The following is a 21,011-nucleotide window of genomic DNA, read 5'->3' as shown; positions in this document are numbered from 1 at the left end:
CAGCTCACCAAGCCTCTCAATGGCGCGGCCAGTCTTACCATCAGAATCAAGAAGCCAAGCATTCCTCCCATCACCCATTAATGAAACCAGCGATGCCGCTAGGTGGACCCCGTGGGAACTCTCGGGGCTGGTGTGCAGCCTCCTCAGGCTCCCTCCCCCCACCAACACACAATGCAAAGGCACAAGATATCAGGGTTAATAAACAGCTTTATTTGCCTTTGACAGCATTGATTTTCTTACATTCTTATTTAAGTTGCCATTAAAGTGCGGGAAAATTTCTTAATCATGGTAACATTTGTTAAAAGACATCAGAACTAATCAGGGAAATGGTGGCCACGAAGAAAACACTTCTCCTACAAAACACAGGGAACGGAAGCCCCTCGTGCTGAGCTAGTGGGTCGGCCAATTTGCAAACACTTTCTAATCCCCTCTCACCATGAACACCACACTGGCTGGGACCACCACCCCTGGGGCAAGAAGCAATGCTAAAGATAATTCTAAAAAAACAGCCACCCACCCCCAGCCTGCCGCCTCCTCTTGGCCATCTCTGGGTGTTTGCTGTTTGAGTAGATCCAATTTTAGGAGAAAATGGAGGTCTGGTCCCCTCTACTGCCTTCTACCCCACCCCACCCTTACTAACAAAAGCCCCCAAGGTCATTACAATGAAAAAATGGGTTTCCATGACCCCTGACACTAACAATGTCGGGTACACATGAGGATAATAAACACAAAAGCTTGCGTAGGAAACAGGAGCTCTCAGCGTACAATGCAAAACAAACAAACAAACAGACGACTGAAATCTTCAGGCAAATACTGCTGACTCTGCACGTGGGCTGGTGGGACTTGGAACTCCTTACCTATCTGCGGCGCTCCGAGAGCTTCACGGCAGCTGGCCTGTCAGCGCCCGCCGGCCACCGGCAGAGGCCAGGTCTTTGCATTACTGCTGAGGCTGTCGGCGTGTTTCTCTTTGAGGTTATATACAAACACACCCAAGGCTGATGTATTTTTACACATATATGTACACAAAAGCCTGCTACTCTTTCTTTGTAGAAACCACCAGCTCCGCCTCGGGAAGCTGGACACCAACCTTAGTCCCACTGTCGTTGCTAGAAGAAGAGGACAGTCGGGACTTCTTAGAGGCCAAGGACACTCCACTCTCCTGTAACTTGCCTGCCTCATCATCACTTCCAGTAACCTCATAGTGACCTTTGCTCTTTGACCCTAATCCACCAAAGGTACCAAATTTCAGCTTCCCATGCTTCCCTCTGACTTTTCCACCTTCCAATGACACTTCTCCACCTTCAAACTCCAAAGTCCCGGTCGGGGTGGAAGGTGCAGAGAACTCCCTCTCATCACTGAAGGAACTGGAGCGGTGCCGTGGCTTCTTACTTTTAAATAAGGAGAACTTGGCTTTGGGTGAAGATGCTTCGGCCTCTGCTTCACCCTCCAAAGAGCCGAGGCTGGCCTTCGAGCTCTTCAGGTCACCTTTGGACCCCGAGATGGATGCTTCTGGTGAGCCGGTGACACTACCTTTCCCTTTAGGTTTGGAAAAATTGAACTTGGGCATTTTGATTTTGGACTTTTTAAGTTTTACATCAGATTCTTCCCACTCCCCCTCTCCGGCACCAGGCTGGACACTGGCCTCTGCTTTCGGGAAATTAATATCCACTCCCACTTCTCTGCCAACCAGCTCACGGCCAGAGAAGGTGAATTTGGGGATCTTCATCCTAGGGAATGTTACTTTTCCAGATCTGCTTTCCAAGTGACCTTGAGGCCCAGACACACTCAGCCCAGGACCCTGGAGTCCAACCTGGCCTCCTTTCACACCTCCTTCTCCTTTTGGTCCTGAGAAATGAAGTCTCCCAGCATCCAAGTTGAGAGCAGAGGAGACCTGGGGTCCTTTCCACTCAACCCCGGAACCTTTGACACTCATATGCCCTTCCCCCAGGCTGACATCTGGGGCACCGACCCCTCCTGAAACATCCACACCTCCTTTGACTTTCGGGCCCTTCAGGCTGATACCAAAATCAGACTCAGGAGAAGCCATATTAAATGAAGGCCCCTTCACACTAATGTCGGGAGCGGCCCCGTGGACACCTATTCCTGGCAGGCTGCCTTTGATTTCAGGGCCAGAAACTTGCCCGGTGGGGAGTTTCACATTCACCCCTTGCAGCTCCATGTCACATCCAGGGGCCTTAATGCCAGGCATTTGGAGGTTCCCTTCTAGGCCTTGAACACTGATGCCTGGAAGACCTCCTCCAACAGAGGGACCTTTCATCTCACCAATGCCCCCAAGGCTCCCTTTTACTTTTGGTCCTTCCAAGTTCAAGTTCACATCCGGTGCTGAGATCTGAGACCCCTTCAAGTTGAGGCCTCCGAGGTTCACATCCATGCCTGGCCCCTTTAGCTCTCCAGCAACCTGTGGCCCCTTGACATTAATGTCCATGTCAGACCCTGGAGTGGAGATGCCAAACTGGGGCAGCTTCATTTGGGGAAGTTTAATACCACCTTCAGGTGCCTCCAACCTTAGATCAGGGGCACCTACTGATACTTTAGGGCCCTTAATGTCACCAGAGACAGCCAGGTCTCCCTTCAAACTTGGTCCTTTCAAGTTCAGGTCAAGATCAGGTCCAGAGATTTTTGGCATAGAGAGGTTCGGTGAAGGCAAGTCCACTTTTGGCCCCTTCAGAGACACGTCAGGACCTTCAAGTTTAACATCCGGTAAGCTCATGCCTCCTTCAAGCGAGGGCAGCTGGGTACCCTCCATTTTCACAGAAGGGACGCCGATCTTAGGCATCGAAAACTTGGGGAACTTGATTTTCGATTCTGGACCTTGCAGGTCTATGTCTGGTCCTTCTAGTCCCACACCGGGGACATCACCCTTTATCTTTGGTCCTTTCAAGCTAACATTCACATCAGGGATGGAGACTTGAGGGGCAGAGATGTCGAATGATGGTGCTTTGACTTTAGCATCTGGGCCTCCAATCTTGATGTCAGGTGCATCCAAGTTTGCCTGCACCCTGGGGCCTTTCAAGCCACCCTCTATTTTGGGTCCTGAGACATCCACACCTGGCACCTTCAGCTTGACGTCAGGACCTTCCATATTAATCCCCGAAGAAGAAATATCAAGGTCATGGACCTGGATTTCACCCTCCATTTTGGGGGCCTCTGCTTTAAATTTGGGTGATTTAATGTCAAATTCTACATCTGGGAAGTACATTTTTCCAAACATCGTTTTCTTCGTTTTCGGCGATTTTGCATCAACCTTAAGTGTGGCATCCGGCCCAGCCACACTGATGTCTACATCAGGAGTCTTAACACTGGCATCAATTTCTCCCCCAGGAACACTCAGATCAAATCCTTGTTTCTTGGTTTTAATTTTAGGACCACTCATGTGAATTTTAGGCATTTTAAACTTACTTTTCTTGCCCTTGCCACCAACACTCATTTCAGGAGTCTCAATGTTCAGCTCTGCCTCGGGAAGGGTCACATCGACCGAAGAAGACTTCAGGTCAGCTTTGGGGCTTTTTGCCCCAAATCCAAACTTGGGTTTCTTAAATTTGGGAATTTTAACATCTGGTCCTTCAATGTTGACATCTGGGCTCTCCAGGTGTACATCTAAGTTTGGAGCTTCTAAATCAATGTTAGACCCCTTAAGGTCCAGTTCACCGCCTTCTAGTTTGGGACCAGAAATTCCGATTTTGGGTGTCTTGAGATGCAAATCAATATCAGGAACAGTTACTTTAGGGGCAGATATATCCAGTGATGGCATCTTCAAATGTGGGGCACTGAGTTTGGCATCAGGGCCTTCAAAATCCAAACGTGGACCTTTAAGGTCTACCTGCGGGCCTCGGAAAGTACCTTCCATCTCAGGGACAGACACATCAAAATCTCCTTTGACTTTGGGTCCTTTCAAATCTAGGTCAACATCAGGCATGGAGATTTTGGGGGCTTTGATATTAATCTCAGGCATCTTGAATTTGGAACCCTTCAATTTTGCATCTGGACCTTCAATATTCACATCTGGAACATCAATGTCCATCTTAGGTCCTGACATACCAAAGTCAGCCTTGGGCAAGTTCACATCTATTTCTGGGCCCTCTCCTTTAAAGCCAGGCATGCTGAACTTGGGCATTTTCACCTTGGGCATCTTCAGGTGCCAGTCCGGGCCATGAACATCCACATCAGGGGCAGCAATGTCCACTTTGGGCCCTTTGATGTCAATTCCAGGGCCCTTGAGGTCACCTTCCACTTTAGGCAGGGAAACATCCACATCCCCCTTTACTTTGGGACCTTTTAGGTTTAAGTCAATGTCAGGCATGGAGATCTTGGGAGCTTTGATGTTCATCTCAGGCATCTTGAATTTAGGACCCTTCAGTTTTGCATCTGGGCCTTCGATATTCACATCTGGAACATCAATGTCCACCTTAGGTCCTGACACATCAAAGTCAGCCTTGGGCAGGTTCACATCCACCTCAGGGCCCTCTCCTTTGAAGCCAGGCATGCTGAACTTGGGCATTTTCACCTTGGGCATCTTCAGGTGCCAGTCCGGGCCGTGAACGTCCACATCTGGGACACTGATGTCCACTTCGGGCCCTTTGATGTCTACTTCAGGGCCCTTGAGGTCACCTTCCACTTTGGGCAGAGAAACATCCACATCTCCCTTTACTTTAGGACCTTTGAGATTCAGGTCGACCTCAGGCATGGAAATCTTGGGAGCCTTGAGATGCAGGTCAGGCATTTTAAACTTGGGGCCCTTCAGTTTCCCTTCTGGGCCATGAATGTCAATGTCAGGAGTGTCTATGTCCAGCTTAGGGCCTTTAACATCCACTTTGGGGCCTTTGAGATCTCCTTCCAGTTTAGGAACAGAAATGTCCAAATCTCCTTTTACCTTTGGTCCTTTCAAATTCAAATCAATGTCACTCATGGAAATTTGTGGGGTTTTGAAATGCACATCAGGCATCTTAAATTTGGGGCCTTTCAGTTTCCCTTCAGGACCCTCAATGTCCACCTGTGGTCCTTTCAGGTCACCTTCCACCTTAGGTAGTGAAAGGTCCACATCACCCTTTGCCTTTGGCCCTTTCAGGTTTAAGTCAAAGTCAGGCATGGAGATCTTGGGGGCTTTAATGTGCATCTCTGGCATCTTAAATTTGGGCCCCTTAAATTTTCCTTCCGGTCCTTCAATATTGACATTGGGAGTACCAATGTCCAATTTGGGTGCCTTTATGTCAATTTCAGGGCCTTTGAGATCACCTTCCACTTTAGGCAGAGAGACATCCACATCACCCTTCATTTTGGGGCCCTTCAAGTTTAAGTCAAGATCAGGCATGGAGATTTTGGGGGCTTTGATGTTCATCTCAGGCATCTTGAACTTAGGACCCTTCAATTTTGCATCTGGGCCTTCGATATTAATATCTGGGGCACCAATGTCCACTTTGGGGCCAGAAACATCAATGTCAGCTTTAGGGAGGGTAACATCCACTTCTGGGCCCTCTCCTTTGAAGCCTGGCATGCTGAACTTGGGCATTTTCACCTTGGGCATCTTCAGGTGCCAGTCTGGGCCATGAACGTCCACATCAGGGGCAGCAATGTCCACTTTGGGCCCTTTGATGTCAATTCCAGGGCCCTTAAGGTCACCTTCCACCTTAGGCAGGGAAACATCCACATCCCCCTTTACTTTGGGACCTTTCAGGTTTAAGTCAATGTTAGGCATGGAGATCTTAGGAGCTTTGATGTTCATCTCAGGCATCTTGAACTTGGGGCCCTTCAGTTTTGCATCTGGGCCTTCGATATTCACATCTGGAACATCAATGTCCACCTTAGGTCCTGACACATCAATGTCAGCCTTGGGCAAGTTCACATCCACCTCAGGGCCCTCTCCTTTGAAGCCAGGCATGCTGAACTTGGGCATTTTCACCTTGGGCATCTTCAGGTGCCAGTCCGGGCCGTGAACATCCACATCTGGGACACTGATGTCCACTTTGGGCCCTTTGATGTCTACTTCAGGGCCCTTGAGGTCACCTTCCACTTTGGGCAGAGAAACATCCACATCCCCCTTTACTTTAGGACCTTTGAGATTCAGGTCAACTTCAGGCATGGAGATCTTGGGGGCCTTGAGATGCAGGTCAGGCATTTTAAACTTGGGGCCCTTCAGTTTCCCTTCTGGGCCATGAATGTCAATGTCAGGAGTGTCTATGTCCAGCTTGGGTCCTGAGATATCAATATCAGCCTTGGGCAGGTTCACATCCACTTCTGGGCCTTCTCCTTTGAAGCCAGGCATGCTGAACTTGGGCATTTTCACCTTGGGCATCTTCAGGTGCCAATCTGGGCCGTGAACATCCACATCTGGGACATCGATGTCCACTTTCGGCCCTTTGATGTCAACTTCAGGGCCTTTCAGGTCACCTTCCACCTTAGGCAGGGAAGCATCCACATCTCCTTTGACCTTAGGACCTTTCAGATGCAAATCAAAGTCAGGCATGGAGATTTTGGGAGCTTTGATGTTCATCTCTGGCATCTTGAACTTGGGGCCCTTCAGTTTTGCATCCGGACCTTCAATATTCACATCTGGAATTTCAACATCCACTTTGGGTCCTGAGACTTCAATGTCAGCCTTGGGCAGGTTCACATCCACTTCTGGGCCCTCTCCTTTGAAGCCTGGCATGCTGATCTTGGGCATTTTTATCTTGGGCATCTTCAGGTGCCAGTCAGGGCCTTGAACATCTACATCTGGTGCATCAATGTCCACTTTGGGGCCTTTGATGTCAACTTCAGGGCCTTTCAGGTCGCCTTCCACCGTAGGCAGGGAAACATCCACATCTCCTTTGACCTTAGGACCTTTCAGATGCAAATCAAAATCAGGCATGGAGATCTTGGGGGCTTTGATGTTCATCTCAGGCATCTTGAACTTAGGCCCTTTCAACTTTCCACCTGGTCCTTCAATATTCACATCAGGACCTTCAATGTCCACTTTGGGTGCTGACACATCAATGTCAGCCTTGGGCAGGTTCACATCCACTTCTGGGCCCTCTCCTTTGAAGCCTGGCATGCTGATCTTGGGCATTTTTATCTTGGGCATCTTCAGGTGCCAGTCGGGGCCTTGAACATCTACATCTGGTGCATCAATGTCCACTTTGGGCCCTTTGATGTCAACTTCAGGGCCTTTCAGGTCACCTTCTACCTTAGGCAGGGAAATGTCCATATCACCCTTCACCTTCGGGCCTTTCAGGTTTAAATCAAAGTCAGGCATGGAGATCTTGGGAGCCTTTATGTGCATCTCTGGCATTTTGAATTTGGGACCTTTCAATTTCCCCTCCGGGCCTTCAATGTTAATATCAGGAGTGTCAATGTCCACTTTGGGGCCCTTGATGTCCACCTCAGGGCTTTTTAGATCACCTTCCATTTTTGGTAAAGACACATCCATGTCGCCCTTCATTTTGGGGCCCTTCAAGTTCAAATCAAAATCAGGCATGGAGATTTTGGGAGCTTTGATGTTCATCTCAGGCATCTTGAATTTGGGGCCCTTCAGTTTTGCATCTGGACCTTCGATATTCACATCTGGAACATCAATGTCAGCCTTGGGCAGGTTTACATCCACCTCTGGGCCGTCTCCTTTGAAGCCAGGCATGCTGAACTTGGGCATTTTCATTTTGGGCATCTTCAAGTGCCAGTCTGGGCCATGAATGTCCACATCAGGGACATCAATGTCCACTTTGGGCCCTTTGATATCAACCCCAGGAGCTTTCAGATCACCTTCCACTTTGGGCAGAGAAACATCCACATCACCTCTTACCTTGGGGCCCTTTAGGTTTAAATCAATGTCAGGCATGGAGATCTTGGGAGCTTTGATATTCACATCAGGCATCTTGACTTTGGGACCTTTTAAGCCTCCTTCTATACCTTCCACATTGACTCCTGGGCCCTCGATGTCCAATCTGGGAGCCTCTATGTGGATATCTCCTTTTGGTAGATCCACAGCCACATCTGGCCCTTCTGCTTTTAAGCCAGGCACACCAAACTTGGGCATTTTCATCTTGGGCATTTTCAAATTCCACTCTGGACCATGAACATCCACATCAGGTGCATCAAGATGAACTTCTGGTGCATTAAGATCCACTTGGGGTCCTTTAAAGTCACCTTCTAAGTTAGGACCTGTAACATCTAATTCTCCTTTGACTTTAGGGCCTTTCATTTTTAACTCCACATCAGGCATAGAGACTTTAGGAGATGAGATACTCAGAAAGGGCATTTTGAACTTGGATCCTTTTACTTTTCCTTGGACCTCAACATCGGGAGCGTTGATATCAACTTTTGGGCCTGTTACATCAATATCTGGCTTTTTAACTTTGACATCCACCTCAGGTGTCTGAACTTTGGAGCCCGAAAAATTAAATTTGGGAAGCTTAAAACGAGATTTCTTTGACTTGCCTTCAACATTGAGCTTAGGACCAGAAATGTCCACTTCTGGACCCTTTATGTCCAACTTGGGAGCTTTAATGTCACCTTCCAATTTCGGCCCAGACACATCGACATCTCCCTTAAGCTTCGAGCCTTTCAAATTCAAGTCAATTTCTGGCATGGAGATCTTGGGCATGTTAACATGCATGTCAGGCATCTTCAGTTTGGGGCCTTTTAATTTGCCTTCTGGGCCATGAATGTCAACATCTGGAGCATCTAAATCTATCTTTGGGCCCTTGATGTCAAGAGAAGGCCCTTTCAAATCACCTTCAACAGTTGGAAGTGAAACGTCAATGTCTCCCTTCATTTTAGGGCCTTTAAGATTGAGATCCAAATCTGGCATAGATATCTTAGGAGCTTTGATGTTCATCTCAGGCATCTTGAACTTGGGGCCCTTCAGTTTTGCATCTGGACCTTCGATATTTACATCTGGAAGGTCAATGTCCACCTTGGGTCCTGAGACATCAATATCAGCCTTGGGCAAGTTCACATCCACCTCAGGGCCCTCTCCTTTGAAGCCAGGCATGCTGAACTTGGGCATTTTCACCTTGGGCATCTTCAGGTGCCAGTCTGGGCCATGAACATCCACATCTGGGACATCGATGTCCACTTTGGGGCCTTTAATATCCACTTCAGGAACTTTAATCTCACCTTCAACTTTCGGTAAAGACACATCCACATCACCCTTCACTTTGGGGCCCTTCAGGTTAAGATCAATGTCAGGCATGGAGATCTTGGGGGCTTTGATGTTCATCTCAGGCATCTTGAACTTAGGCCCTTTCAACTTTCCCTCAGGTCCTTCAATGTTAACATCAGGACCTTCAATGTCCACTTTGGGTCCTGAAACATCAATGTTAGCCTTGGGCAGGTTCACATCCACCTCAGGGCCCTCTCCTTTGAAGCCAGGCATGCTGAACTTCGGCATTTTCACCTTGGGCATCTTCAGGTGCCAGTCAGAGCCATGAACATCCACATCTGGGACACTGATGTCCACTTTGGGGCCTTTGATGTCAACTTCAGGACCCTTGAGGTCACCTTCCACTTTGGGCAGAGAGACATCCACATCACCCTTTACTTTGGGACCTTTCAGGTGCAAATCAAAATCAGGCATGGAGATCTTGGGAGCTTTGATGTTCATCTCAGGCATCTTAAACTTAGGGCCTTTCAACTTTCCTTCTGGTCCTTCAATACTAACATCAGGGCCCTCAATGTCCACCTTGGGTCCAGTAACATCAATGTCAGCCTTGGGGAGATTCACATCCACTTCTGGGCCCTCTGCTTTGAAGCCAGGCATGCTGAACTTTGGCATTTTCATCTTAGGCATCTTCAGGTGCCAGTCTGGACCATGAACGTCCACATCTGGGACGTCAATGTCCACTTTGGGGCCCTTGAGGTCAACTTCAGGGCCTTTCAGATCTCCCTCTACCTTTGGACCTGTGACTTCCACATCTCCTTTTAATTTTGGACCTGTCAGATTAAGATCAATATCTGGCATCGATATCTTTGGAGTCTTAAAATGCATTTCAGGCATCTTAAACTTTGGACTCTTCCACTTTCCTTCAGGTCCTTCAATATTCACATCAGGACCTTCAATGTCCACCTTGGGTCCTGAGATATCAATGTCGGCCTTGGGCAGGTTCACATCCACCTCAGGGCCCTCTCCTTTGAAGCCTGGCATGCTGAACTTGGGCATTTTCACCTTGGGCATCTTCAGGTGCCAGTCGGGGCCGTGAACGTCTACATCTGGTGCATCAATGTCCACTTTGGGCCCTTTGATGTCAACTTCAGGGCCTTTCAGGTCACCTTCCACCTTAGGCAGGGAAACATCCACATCTCCTTTGACCTTAGGACCTTTCAGATGCAAATCAAAGTCAGGCATGGAGATCTTGGGGGCTTTGATGTTCATCTCAGGCATCTTGAACTTAGGACCTTTCAACTTTCCACCTGGTCCTTCAATGTTAATATCAGGACCTTCAATGTCCACTTTAGGTCCTGAGACATCCATGTCAGCCTTGGGAAGATTCACATCCACTTCTGGGCCCTCTCCTTTGAAGCCTGGCATGCTAAACTTTGGCATTTTCATCTTGGGCATCTTCAGGTGCCAGTCTGGACCATGAACTTCAGGAGCACTTATGTCCACTTTGGGGCCCTTGATGTTCACATCTGGTACTTTACCTTCTACCTCAGGCACAGACACATCAACATCCCCCTTGATTTTCGGTCCTTTCAGATTTAAGTCCACATCAGGCATAGAAATATTTGGGGCTTTGAAATGCATGTCAGGCATCTTGAACTTGGGGCCTTTCAGTTTGCCCTCTGGTCCTTCAATGTCAATATCTGGCCCACTGATGTCACCTTTGAGGTCACCTTCCAATTTGGGAACATCTACATCCACCTCTCCCTTGATCTTGGGGCTTTTTAAGTGTAGATTAATGTCTGGCATAGAGATTTTGGGAGCTTTAAAATGCATGTCTGGCATCTTAAACTTAGGACTTTTCCATTTGCCATCTGGGCCTTCCACAGCTACATCTGGTACATCAGCATCCAATTTTGGGCCCTTGACCTCCAAATCTGGACCCTTTAACTCTCCTTCCATCTTCGGGGCAGAAACATCAAAGTCTCCTTTAACTTTAGGCCCCTTTAAGTTGAAATTAACATCAGGCATGGAGATCTTGGGAGCATGAAAGTGCATTTCTGGCATCTTGAACCTAGGGCCTTTCAGCTTTCCTTCTGGACCCTCAATGTTCACATCTGGGGCTTCAATTTCAACTTTGGGTCCAGAGATGTCCATGTCAGCCTTGGGCAGGTTCACATCCACTTCTGGGCCCTCTCCTTTGAAGCCAGGCATACTGAACTTTGGCATTTTCATCTTGGGCATCTTCAGGTGCCAGTCTGGTCCATGAACATCCACATCGGGGGCATCGATGTCAACCCTGGGTCCTTTGATGTCCACATCTGGCACTTTCATTTCACCTTCTACCTTGGGCACAGAAACATCCACATCCCCTTTGACTTTGGGGCCTTTCAAGTGTAAGTCTACATCAGGCATGGAGATCTTGGGAGTCTTAAAGTGCATCTCAGGCATTTTAAACTTGGGACCTTTCAACTTTGCATCAGGACATTCCAGATCAACGTCAGGTACCTCCACATCCACGCTGGGGCCCTTCAAATCTCCTTCCAACTTTGGCACAGACATATCAACATCCCCTTTGACTTTGGGGCCTTTCAAGTGTAAGTCTACATCAGGCATGGAGATCTTGGGAGTTTTGAAGTGCATCTCAGGCATCTTAAACTTTGGACCCTTCAGCTTCCCTTCTGGGCCTTCAAGGCTCACATCTGGGGCTTCAATGTCAACCTTGGGTCCAGAGATGTCAATGTCAGCTTTGGGCAGGTTCACATCCACTTCTGGGCCCTCTGCTCTGAAGCCAGGCACACTGAACTTGGGCATTTTCATCTTGGGCATCTTCAAGTTCCAGTCTGGACCGTGCACATCCACATCCGGGACATCGATGTCGACTTTGGGTCCTTTGATGTCAACATCTGGCACTTTCATTTCACCTTCTACCTTGGGCACAGAAACATCCACATCCCCTTTGACTCTGGGGCCTTTCAAGTGTAAGTCTACATCAGGCATGGAGATCTTGGGGGCCTTGAAGTGCATCTCAGGCATCTTAAACTTGGGACCTTTGAACTTTGCATCAGGACATTCCAGATCAACGTCAGGAACCTCCACATCCACGCTGGGGCCTTTCAAATCTCCCTCCAATTTTGGCACAGACATATCAACATCCCCTTTGACTTTGGGGCCTTTCAAGTGTAAGTCTACATCAGGCATGGAGATCTTGGGAGTCTTAAAGTGCATCTCAGGCATTTTAAACTTGGGACCTTTCAACTTTGCATCAGGACATTCCAAATCAATGTCAGGCACCTCCACATCCACTTTGGGACCTTTGATATCAACTTGTGGACCTCTGATATCGCCTCCTAGCTCTGGTACAGAAGCATCTATCTCTCCTTTTAGTTTGTGTCCCTTCAAATTCAAGTCCACATTTGGCATGGATATCTTGGAAGTTTTGATATTCAATTTAGGCATCTTAAATTTAGAGCCTTTCAGTTTTCCTTCTGGTCCCTCAATGTCCAAATCAGGAGCATCAATGTCCACTTTGGGGCCAGAAACATTAATGTCAGCCTTTGGCAAGTTCACATCCACTTCTGGGCCCTCTCCTTTGAAGCCTGGCATGCTGAACTTGGGCATTTTCACTTTGGGCATCTTCAGGTGCCAATCTGGGCCATGAACGTCCACATCTGGGACATCAATGTCTACTTTGGGTCCTTTAACGTCCACATCTGGCACTTTCATTTCACCTTCTACCTTGGGCACAGAAACATCCACATCCCCTTTGACTTTGGGGCCTTTCAAGTGTAAGTCTACATCAGGCATGGAGATCTTGGGGGCCTTGAAGTGCATCTCAGGCATCTTAAACTTAGGGCCTTTCACCTTTCCTTCAGGACATTCAATATCAATATCACCAACGTCCACGTCCACCTGAGGAGCTTTCACATCCATTTCAGGAACTTTCAAGTCTCCTTCCAGTTTAGGAAGCGAAACATCTACATCAGTTTTCAGTTTAGGGGCTTTCAGATTAAGTCCAACATCAGGCATAGAAATTTTCTGTGTCTGTATATTCATGCTTGGCATTTTAAATTTGGGACCCTTTAGTTTCCCCTCTGGGCCTTCAATAGTCACATCTGGAGCATTAATGTCCACCTTGGGTCCAGAGACATTAACATCAGCCTTGGGGAGGTTCACATCCACTTCTGGGCCCTCTCCTTTGAAGCCAGGCATGCTGAACTTGGGCATTTTCACTTTGGGCATCTTCAGGTGCCAGTCTGGGCCATGAACTCCCACATCTGGTGTATTAATATCCACTTTGGGACCTTTAATATCAACATCAGGAGCTTTTACCTCTCCTTCTACTTTTGGGACTGTAACATCAAAATCTCCTTTCATTTTAGGACCTTTCAAGTGCAAACCAACATCTGGCATGGGTATCTTCTGAGGCTTTATATTCATTTCTGGCATCTTAAATTTAGGACCTTTTAGTTTTGCATCTGGCCCTTCAATATTCACATCTGGAACTTCGACATCCACCTTGGGTCCTGAGACATCAATGTCAGCCTTGGGCAGTTTCACATCCATTTCTGGTCCTTCTCCTTTGAAGCCTGGCATGCTAAACTTGGGCATTTTCATCTTGGGCATCTTCAGGTGCCAGTCTGGGCCATGAACATCCACATCTGGGGTACTGACGTCAACTTTGGGCCCTTTAAGGCTGACATCTGGCACTTTTATTTCACCTTCTACCTCAGGCAAAGACACATCTGCATCTCCCTTTAATTTTGATCCCTTAAGATTTAGGTTCACATCAGGCATGGAGATCTTGGGAGTTTTGAAGTGCATCTCAGGCATCTTAAACTTTGGACCCTTTAGCTTCCCTTCTGGGCCTTCAAGGCTCACATCTGGGGCTTCAATGTCAACCTTGGGTCCAGAGATGTCAATGTCAGCCTTGGGCAGGTTCACATCCACTTCTGGGCCCTCTGCTCTGAAGCCAGGCACACTGAACTTGGGCATTTTCATCTTGGGCATCTTCAAGTTCCAGTCTGGACCGTGCACATCCACATCCGGGACATCGATGTCGACTTTGGGTCCTCTGATGTCAACATCTGGCACTTTCATTTCACCTTCTACCTTGGGCACAGAAACATCCACATCCCCTTTGACTTTGGGGCCTTTCAAGTGTAAGTCTACATCAGGCATGGAGATCTTGGGAGTTTTGAAGTGCATCTCAGGCATCTTAAACTTTGGACCCTTCAGCTTCCCTTCTGGGCCTTCAAGGCTCACATCTGGGGCTTCAATGTCAACCCTGGGTCCAGAGATGTCAATGTCTGCCTTGGGCAGGTTTACATCTACATCTGGACTCTCTGCTTTGAAGCTTGGCATGCTGAATTTAGGCATTTTCATCTTGGGCATTTTCAGGCTCCAGTCTCCTCCCTGTACTTCCGCATCCGGTGCTTTCATATCTACCCTGGGGCCTTTGATTTCCACGTCTGGAGCTTTTATCTCACCTTCCATTTTTGGTGTAGGCATATCTAGACTTCCTTTCATTTTGGGTCCTTTAAGATTGAGGTCAACGTCAGGCAGTGTCATCTTAGGAGCTTTGAAGTGCATCTCAGGCATCTTAAACTTGGGGCCTTTCAACTTCCCTTCAGGTCCTTCAAGGCTCAGATCTGGAGCACTAACATCAACCTTGGGTGCAGAAAGGTCCACATCAGCCTTGGGCAGGTTCACATCCAGTTCTGGGCCCTCTCCCTTAAGGCTGGGCATGGTAAATTTGGGCATTTTCATCTTGGGCATCTTTAGGTTCCAATCGGCACCATGAACTTCAACATCTGGGGCACTGACATCTACTTTTGGCCCTTTCAGGTCACCTTCCAGCTTTGGCACTGTAACATCATATTCTCCCTTTACCTTGGGACCTTTCATATGCAAGTCCACATCAGGCATGGAGATCTTTGGGGCCTTGATATTCATCTCTGGCATCTTAAACTTGGGACCCTTCACCTTTCCTTCAGGTCCTTCAATATTCACATTTGGAACTTCAACATCAACCGTAGGTCCCGAGACATCAATGTCAGCTTTGGGCAGGTTCACGTCTACTTCTGGGCCCTCTGCTTTAAAGCCAGGCATGCTGAACTTGGGCATTTTCATCTTGGGCATCTTCAGGTGCCAGTCTGGACCATGAACTTCAGGAGCACTTCTGTCCACATCTGGAGCATCAATGTCCACTTTGGCACTTTTAAGTTCAACATCAGGAACTTTAATCTCACCTTCAATCTTTGGTGCCGTGACATCATATTCTCCTTTTACACTGGGGCCTTTCAAATGTAAGTCCACATCTGGCATGGAGATCTTCGGGGCTTTGATATTCATCTCAGGCATCTTAAATTTGGGTCCTTTCAATTTTCCTTCTGGTCCTTCAAGTCTCACATCTGGAGGACTAACATCTACCTTGGGCCCAGAAATGCCCACATCAGGCTTGGGCAGGTTCACATCCACATCTGGACCCTCTGCTTTGAGCCCAGGCACACTGAATTTAGGCATTTTCATCTTGGGCATCTTCAGGTGCCAGTCTGGGCCATGAACATCCACATCTGGGGCATTGATGTCCATCTGGGGGCCTTTCAGTTCCCCTTCCAGTTTTGGTACCGTTACGTCGTACTCTTTTACCTTCGTGCCTTTAACATGTAGCTCTACATCAGGCATGGAGATCTTTGGTGTCTTGACATTCACTTCAGGCAACTTAACATCAGGGCCTTTCAGTTCGCCCCCCAGTCCTCCCATGTTGACATCTGGGGCTTTCAGGTTGACCTTGGGCCCTGTAACACTGACATTTCCTTTGTGTAGATTCACATCTACATCTGGGCCTTCCCCTTTGACTCCTGGAGCACTGAACTTGGGCATTTTCATCTTTGGCATTTTCAGGTTCCACTCTGGACCATGAACATCCACATCTGGGGCACTGACATCCACTCTGGGGCCTTTGACATCAACTTCAGGGACTTTGACTTTCCCTTCAACTTTTGGGAGAGTAACATCTGCACCCCCTTTCACTTTAGGCGCACCCACAGTTAAGTCTACATCAGCCATAGAGATACTGCAGGTTCCTTGTTTTCCAGGAGGACCACTCAGCTTGGGTCCTGACAGGGTCCTCTCTAGGCTGGGGGTCTCTATATCCACTCTGGAGCCTTTAATTGCCACTTGAGGGCCTTTAATATCTCCTTTCAGTTTGGAGGACCCAAGGCTCAGATCCACCTCCTGCAGGGAGATTTTAGGTGTCTGAATAATCATTTCAGGACTCTTGACTTTTTTACCCTTCATCTTCCCTTCCAGCCCCCCAGTAGAAACCTCGGGCAGGCTGACGTCCCCAGAGACCCCAGGAAGAGTCACTTCACCTTTGGGTAATGTCACATCAATTCCAGCTCCTCCCTTAGAACCTGATACAGAGAATGTGGGGACTTTCATCTCGGGCATATTTAGTTTGCCACCAGGCCCATGAATGTCAACATCAGGACCTTGAACTTCCACACTGGGGCCAGTGATGCTGCCCTTGATTTTTGGAGCAGAGATGTCCACTCCTATGCCCCCCTGTGGTCTGGCACCTTTCAGGCCTAGGTCTCCCTCAAGTGATGGTCCAGTCATTTGGGGGCCCTTCAGCTTCCCCACAACAGTGGCACCAGGAGTACTGACCTCTAGCTGAGGGGTCTGGATATTCCCCCCAACGGTCATGCCTGCCTCGCTGTCCTTGTGCCCCACAGAGAATTCAGGTGCAGAAACAATGAACCCTGTCTCTGGTGCCTGGCCCTCAGGCCCTGCTGAGACACCAAATTTTGGCACCTTCATGGTAGGAATTTTAATTTTTCCGTTATTGTCACTCTCAAGAGATGGGCCCTGTACCTCTACTGCCCCACCCCTAAGAGAAGATGAAATGCCCACTCTTGGAACCTGGACCCCCCCTTTGCCACCCAAGTCAAAACCCTTTGTACCAACACTGATGTCTGGGCTTCCCACCTTTATCCCAGGCACAGTGACCTGGATCTTCGAGTGGCCAGCGCCTTGGAGCTCTGGTCCGGAAGTAGAAATGGAACCTGCTTGAATGTTCACAGCAGAGCCTGTGGGTGGAGACACTGCCCCCGAGCCTGAGGGCAGCCTGATCACTGTCTTCCCAGACTGGCTCTCCACGTCCACAGTGGAGATTTCAGTCAGTTCATGCCGTGGAATCTTGATCTTGAACTCAGGGCTGCTGATGTCGATGTCCTTGGCTCCTTCCCGGCCTGTCACATCCACAGTGTAGGCAGTGACCCTTCTAGTCACCGTGATGGTGCGGCTCTGGGTCTCCCCTTCCACGCCGTCCTCCGACCTCAGCCGAGGCTTGATCTTCGTGTCATAGATGCGCTGGTACTCCTCATCATCCCCGCTCTGCAGAGAGACACGCCCGGCAGAGGTTGCAACAGCGTCTGCCCGAGGTACAGACGCCGGCCACAGCCCAGCCTGTTTCCCAGAGAAACTGGGACCATAACGGCGGTCCACGGAGCCTCCCAGGGCAGAGCACACAGGGCTGGCGAGGGGGGCTGACAACCACATCACAGAAGGAAAACACAAATTATTTGGGGAAACTACAGGGAGCAAAAGCCTTGGGGAGAAGAAGAGGGTAGACTCCTGGATGGCACAGTGCGGGAAAAGGCTCTACAATCGATCCTAGACTCAAATCGCCGGGCGGGTACCGGGGACGCCTCTGGGTGACCAGCTCTGCACTGACTTGACCCTAAGGCTCTCAACTCCCTGACATGTTTCAGTGGGGAGCCCTGGAAAACTCGGGAGAGAGTGGCCATGCTCAAGCAAACACTTTCCCTTTGAGCCCTGTTATCTGTTACAAAAACAAGCCATCAGAAGGAGCAGGGAGATGTCCCTCAGGCACTCTGCAGCCCAGCCTCTGACTCACAGATGAGTCCAGGTCTCTGGAAGTAGAAAAATGTTCTGTGAGGTCAAGCTGGGCACCTGTGGAATCATTTCAAAGATTCTAACCAATCAGCTGACCCTCTTCCTGGCCTCTAGGGCCAGGCAGCAGGAGTCGATTCCCACGCTGCAGCGTTCTGAAGTGACTGCCTTGGAGGAGCAGCATCAGCCACATGCCACCCGTGAACAGGAACAATCAGGCTGATCCCACAGAGAGCGCAGAGGGGAGAAGTCAGGACAAGGAATAACAAGAGCGGTCCAGTAGGCAGAGAGAAGGCTCAGGCAGTGGGGCCGGCGGGTCGGCGTTACTCACCAGAACCACTTCAGAGGTGTGGGAGCTGACGACCTCCTGGGTCCAGGTCTGGCCAGGCTCAGGGGAGCGGTCCCCCTTACGGTGCAGCTTCAGACCCACCGTGTGGTGCCCCATGCAGCTCAGCAGCTGTGTCACCTCGCCCGACTGCAGGTTGTCGAAGTAGATGGTGGCACCCACAATCTGGTCCCCTGAGCAGGGAGGAACAAGAAGCAGGTCTCAGGGAAGCGACACATAAGCACCGTGTGCTCGGTTTGCATTAAATGCGTGTCACGACCATGCTGCAATGCAGCTGTGGTGACACCCATTGGACAGATGAGGGGACTGAAGCTTAGAGAGGTCAACTGATTTTTCCATAGTGGCAAGAGCTCGTGAGTGGTGGAGTCAGAACTGAGGACTACACCACCCCTCCACCCCATGACCACCTGCCCCAAGGATCGTGGGCGAGTGATGGACAAGAGTGGGCAAGAGAGGGCCGGGCTTGTGTACTGACCATCCTGATGGCCCTGGGACCGGGCCCTCCACGGCCACGTGTCCACTTCTGATTGCCCCCTGCCCTTCCCTCTGCCACCCCCACCCACCCCGACCTAGCCCCCAGCCCACATCCTGAGGGGACTCACCCTCCTTGACCACCCCAGCGCGGGCCGCAGGGGAATTCTGCATGACCTCCTGCACAAAGACGCCATCATCCCTCTGGGCAATGGTCAGCCCGTGGGAGCCGCTGCCCTGCCAGTTGGGCAGCAGCAGCTCCCGCGTTCTCTCGTCCTCCTTCTCCATCTGGAACGAGGGAGAGAGGGACTTCAGCACAGCGGGGCATATGAGCAACAGTGAGGGGATGAGAAGGCGGGGGTCTTGCATGTGGTGAACTCCCGGGCAGTGGAGCACCGTCTCCAAGGTGCCCCCTTCCACAGTGGATGTGCTCCAAGGCGCAGCGGGCAAGATGGAAGGCGGCCAGTGGAGGCAACCGGCCCCAGAGGTCACCAATCCCACGTCACTCCCCCCTATGCCCAGCTTCCCGATGCCCCTTGGGGGTCTCCATCCGCCTCCCCCCACCCCCAATCATCTCCAACTCGCCCATCACCATCCCTCCTACTGACCTTTTGCAGGACTCGGTTCAGGAGCGAATGCCTTGCCAGGAGCCCGCCCCTCCTTCCTGTCCTCTCCTCAGCCTCTCTGGTGGGGAGTCCCGGTCACACGGCCTAGGGAAAAGTTCACAAGGACAGGTGGGCTCAACAACAGTTTGCTTGAACCCCAACCTGTGGCCACGCAAGCGATGGCCGGATCTGCTGTCCCCCTCAGGCCAGCCCCAAATCCTGGCCCTCACTGCTGTCACCAGTCCCATTCACATGTGACTCCAGCCTGGAAGCAGAGAGAGGGGGTCAGAGGAGGCCAGACTCAGAGTCAGATCCTGGCTCTGCATCCTCCCAGCTGGGTGACCCTGGCCAAGTCCCTTAAGATCTCCAAGCCTCCATCTCATCTGTGACAATGGAGAGGATAAAGGACTTCCGTGAGGACGGAAGGAGAGAGAGGAGGTAGGCATGAGAAGCTCTGGAGCACAGGAGCCTCGCGACATACACATCCCCAACAGGGTCTTCACAGCAGCTTCAGGAGGGAGCTGTTCCTGTCCCCAACTCACCGATGGAAAGACTGACATTCAGACGCAAGTGTGCCCCCGGTCCACACACAATAAGAAAGTAACTATGGCCCTGGCTGGTGTGGCTCAGTGGATTGAGCTCTGGCCTATGAACCAAAGTGTCACCGGTTCGATTCCCAGTCAGGGCATGTGCCTGGGTTGTGGGCCAGGTCCCCAGTTGAGGGAGCGCGAGAGGCCACCACACATCAATGTTTCTTTCCCTCTCTTTCTCCCTCCCTTCCCCTCTCTCTCTAAAAATAAATTAATTAAAAGAAAGAAAGAAAGAAAGAAAGCAACCATGCCTGGGCTCAGCCCAAATCTGTACCTCTTTCCCCTGCACCCTATCGTTTCAGCTCTGTAGGTGGCGACCGGCAGGCCTGCAAGCAGGGATGGTGGTGACAGTGACTCTGGGTCACCCTGTCTAAATCAGTCCTCGGGGCCAGGGGACCCTTGCCAGCTGGGAGCCCCATGAGCCCTGTCACAGGCAGCTGCTGAACAAAGGAAGCCCCAGCCCCGCCACCTCCAGGCACTGGCCGCAGCCCCAGAGGCTGAAGTGCAGCTGAGCCGCCTCAGGGACCCGGTGAGTCAGGGCCCATCTGGCCGCCCACGCTGGGCCCCCGGCCAGGCCCCCATAGGTGCTGGCACTAAGGAGCAAAGACGCCCTCTGGCCACAGGATGAGCTGTCAGCAAGAGGGGTGCCCCAAGAAGACAGCGGGCAGGACTCTGGATGTGGCCACAGTCCTACCGCCACCCACACAAAATGGCAGCAGGAGCGTCACCCAGGCGACGTCCGTGACACTGGAGGACACAGTCCATCATGGAGCACCTGGCCCAGCAGTGATACTGGACCCTGCAGAGCAAACGAGCGAGGGGCAGACAGCGCCCCTCAGCACCACGTTCCACGCTACGTCAGCCTGTCACCTGACGTCACTGATGGTCCTCCAGACGCGTACTGAACGCACTCCGTGGGCCAGAGATGGACGTTTAAAAAACTCGGTCCCTGTCCTGGATATAAATTACGAACAAAGTGCTCTGGGTGT

The 21,011-nt window shown here is 50.3% G+C and overlaps 1 protein-coding gene across 2 annotated transcripts in view; it reads right to left on the bottom strand.

Annotated features, from left to right (window-relative positions):
- Nucleotides 1-189: 189 nt before the first annotated feature.
- Nucleotides 190-21,011, bottom strand: part of AHNAK (AHNAK nucleoprotein) — a 28,847-nt gene continuing 8,025 nt past the window's right edge. The window contains exons 2-6 of one of the 2 annotated variants that reach the window (XM_090260397.1): nucleotides 19,436-19,537; nucleotides 18,959-19,115; nucleotides 18,342-18,529; nucleotides 17,084-17,491; nucleotides 190-16,330 (exon numbers count right to left, since the gene is read on the bottom strand). In XM_090260397.1, coding sequence (XP_090116523.1) covers nucleotides 1,034-16,330; nucleotides 17,084-17,491; nucleotides 18,342-18,529; nucleotides 18,959-19,115 — 16,050 coding nt within the window. In that variant the 5' untranslated portion in view covers nucleotides 19,436-19,537 and the 3' untranslated portion in view covers nucleotides 190-1,033. Of the gene's footprint in view, nucleotides 17,492-18,341; nucleotides 18,530-18,958; nucleotides 19,116-19,435; nucleotides 19,538-21,011 lie in introns of both variants that reach the window. The other variant, XM_090260388.1, reaches the window with a different exon arrangement.

Source organism: Furipterus horrens, unplaced genomic scaffold (assembly GCF_987537825.1).
Source record: "Furipterus horrens unplaced genomic scaffold, mFurHor1.1.pri manual_scaffold_2, whole genome shotgun sequence".
In the NCBI taxonomy this organism is placed as follows: domain Eukaryota; kingdom Metazoa; phylum Chordata; class Mammalia; order Chiroptera; family Furipteridae; genus Furipterus; species Furipterus horrens.
The sequence above is the reverse complement of the archived record's forward strand: the minus strand, read 5'-3'. Positions and strand labels throughout refer to the sequence as shown.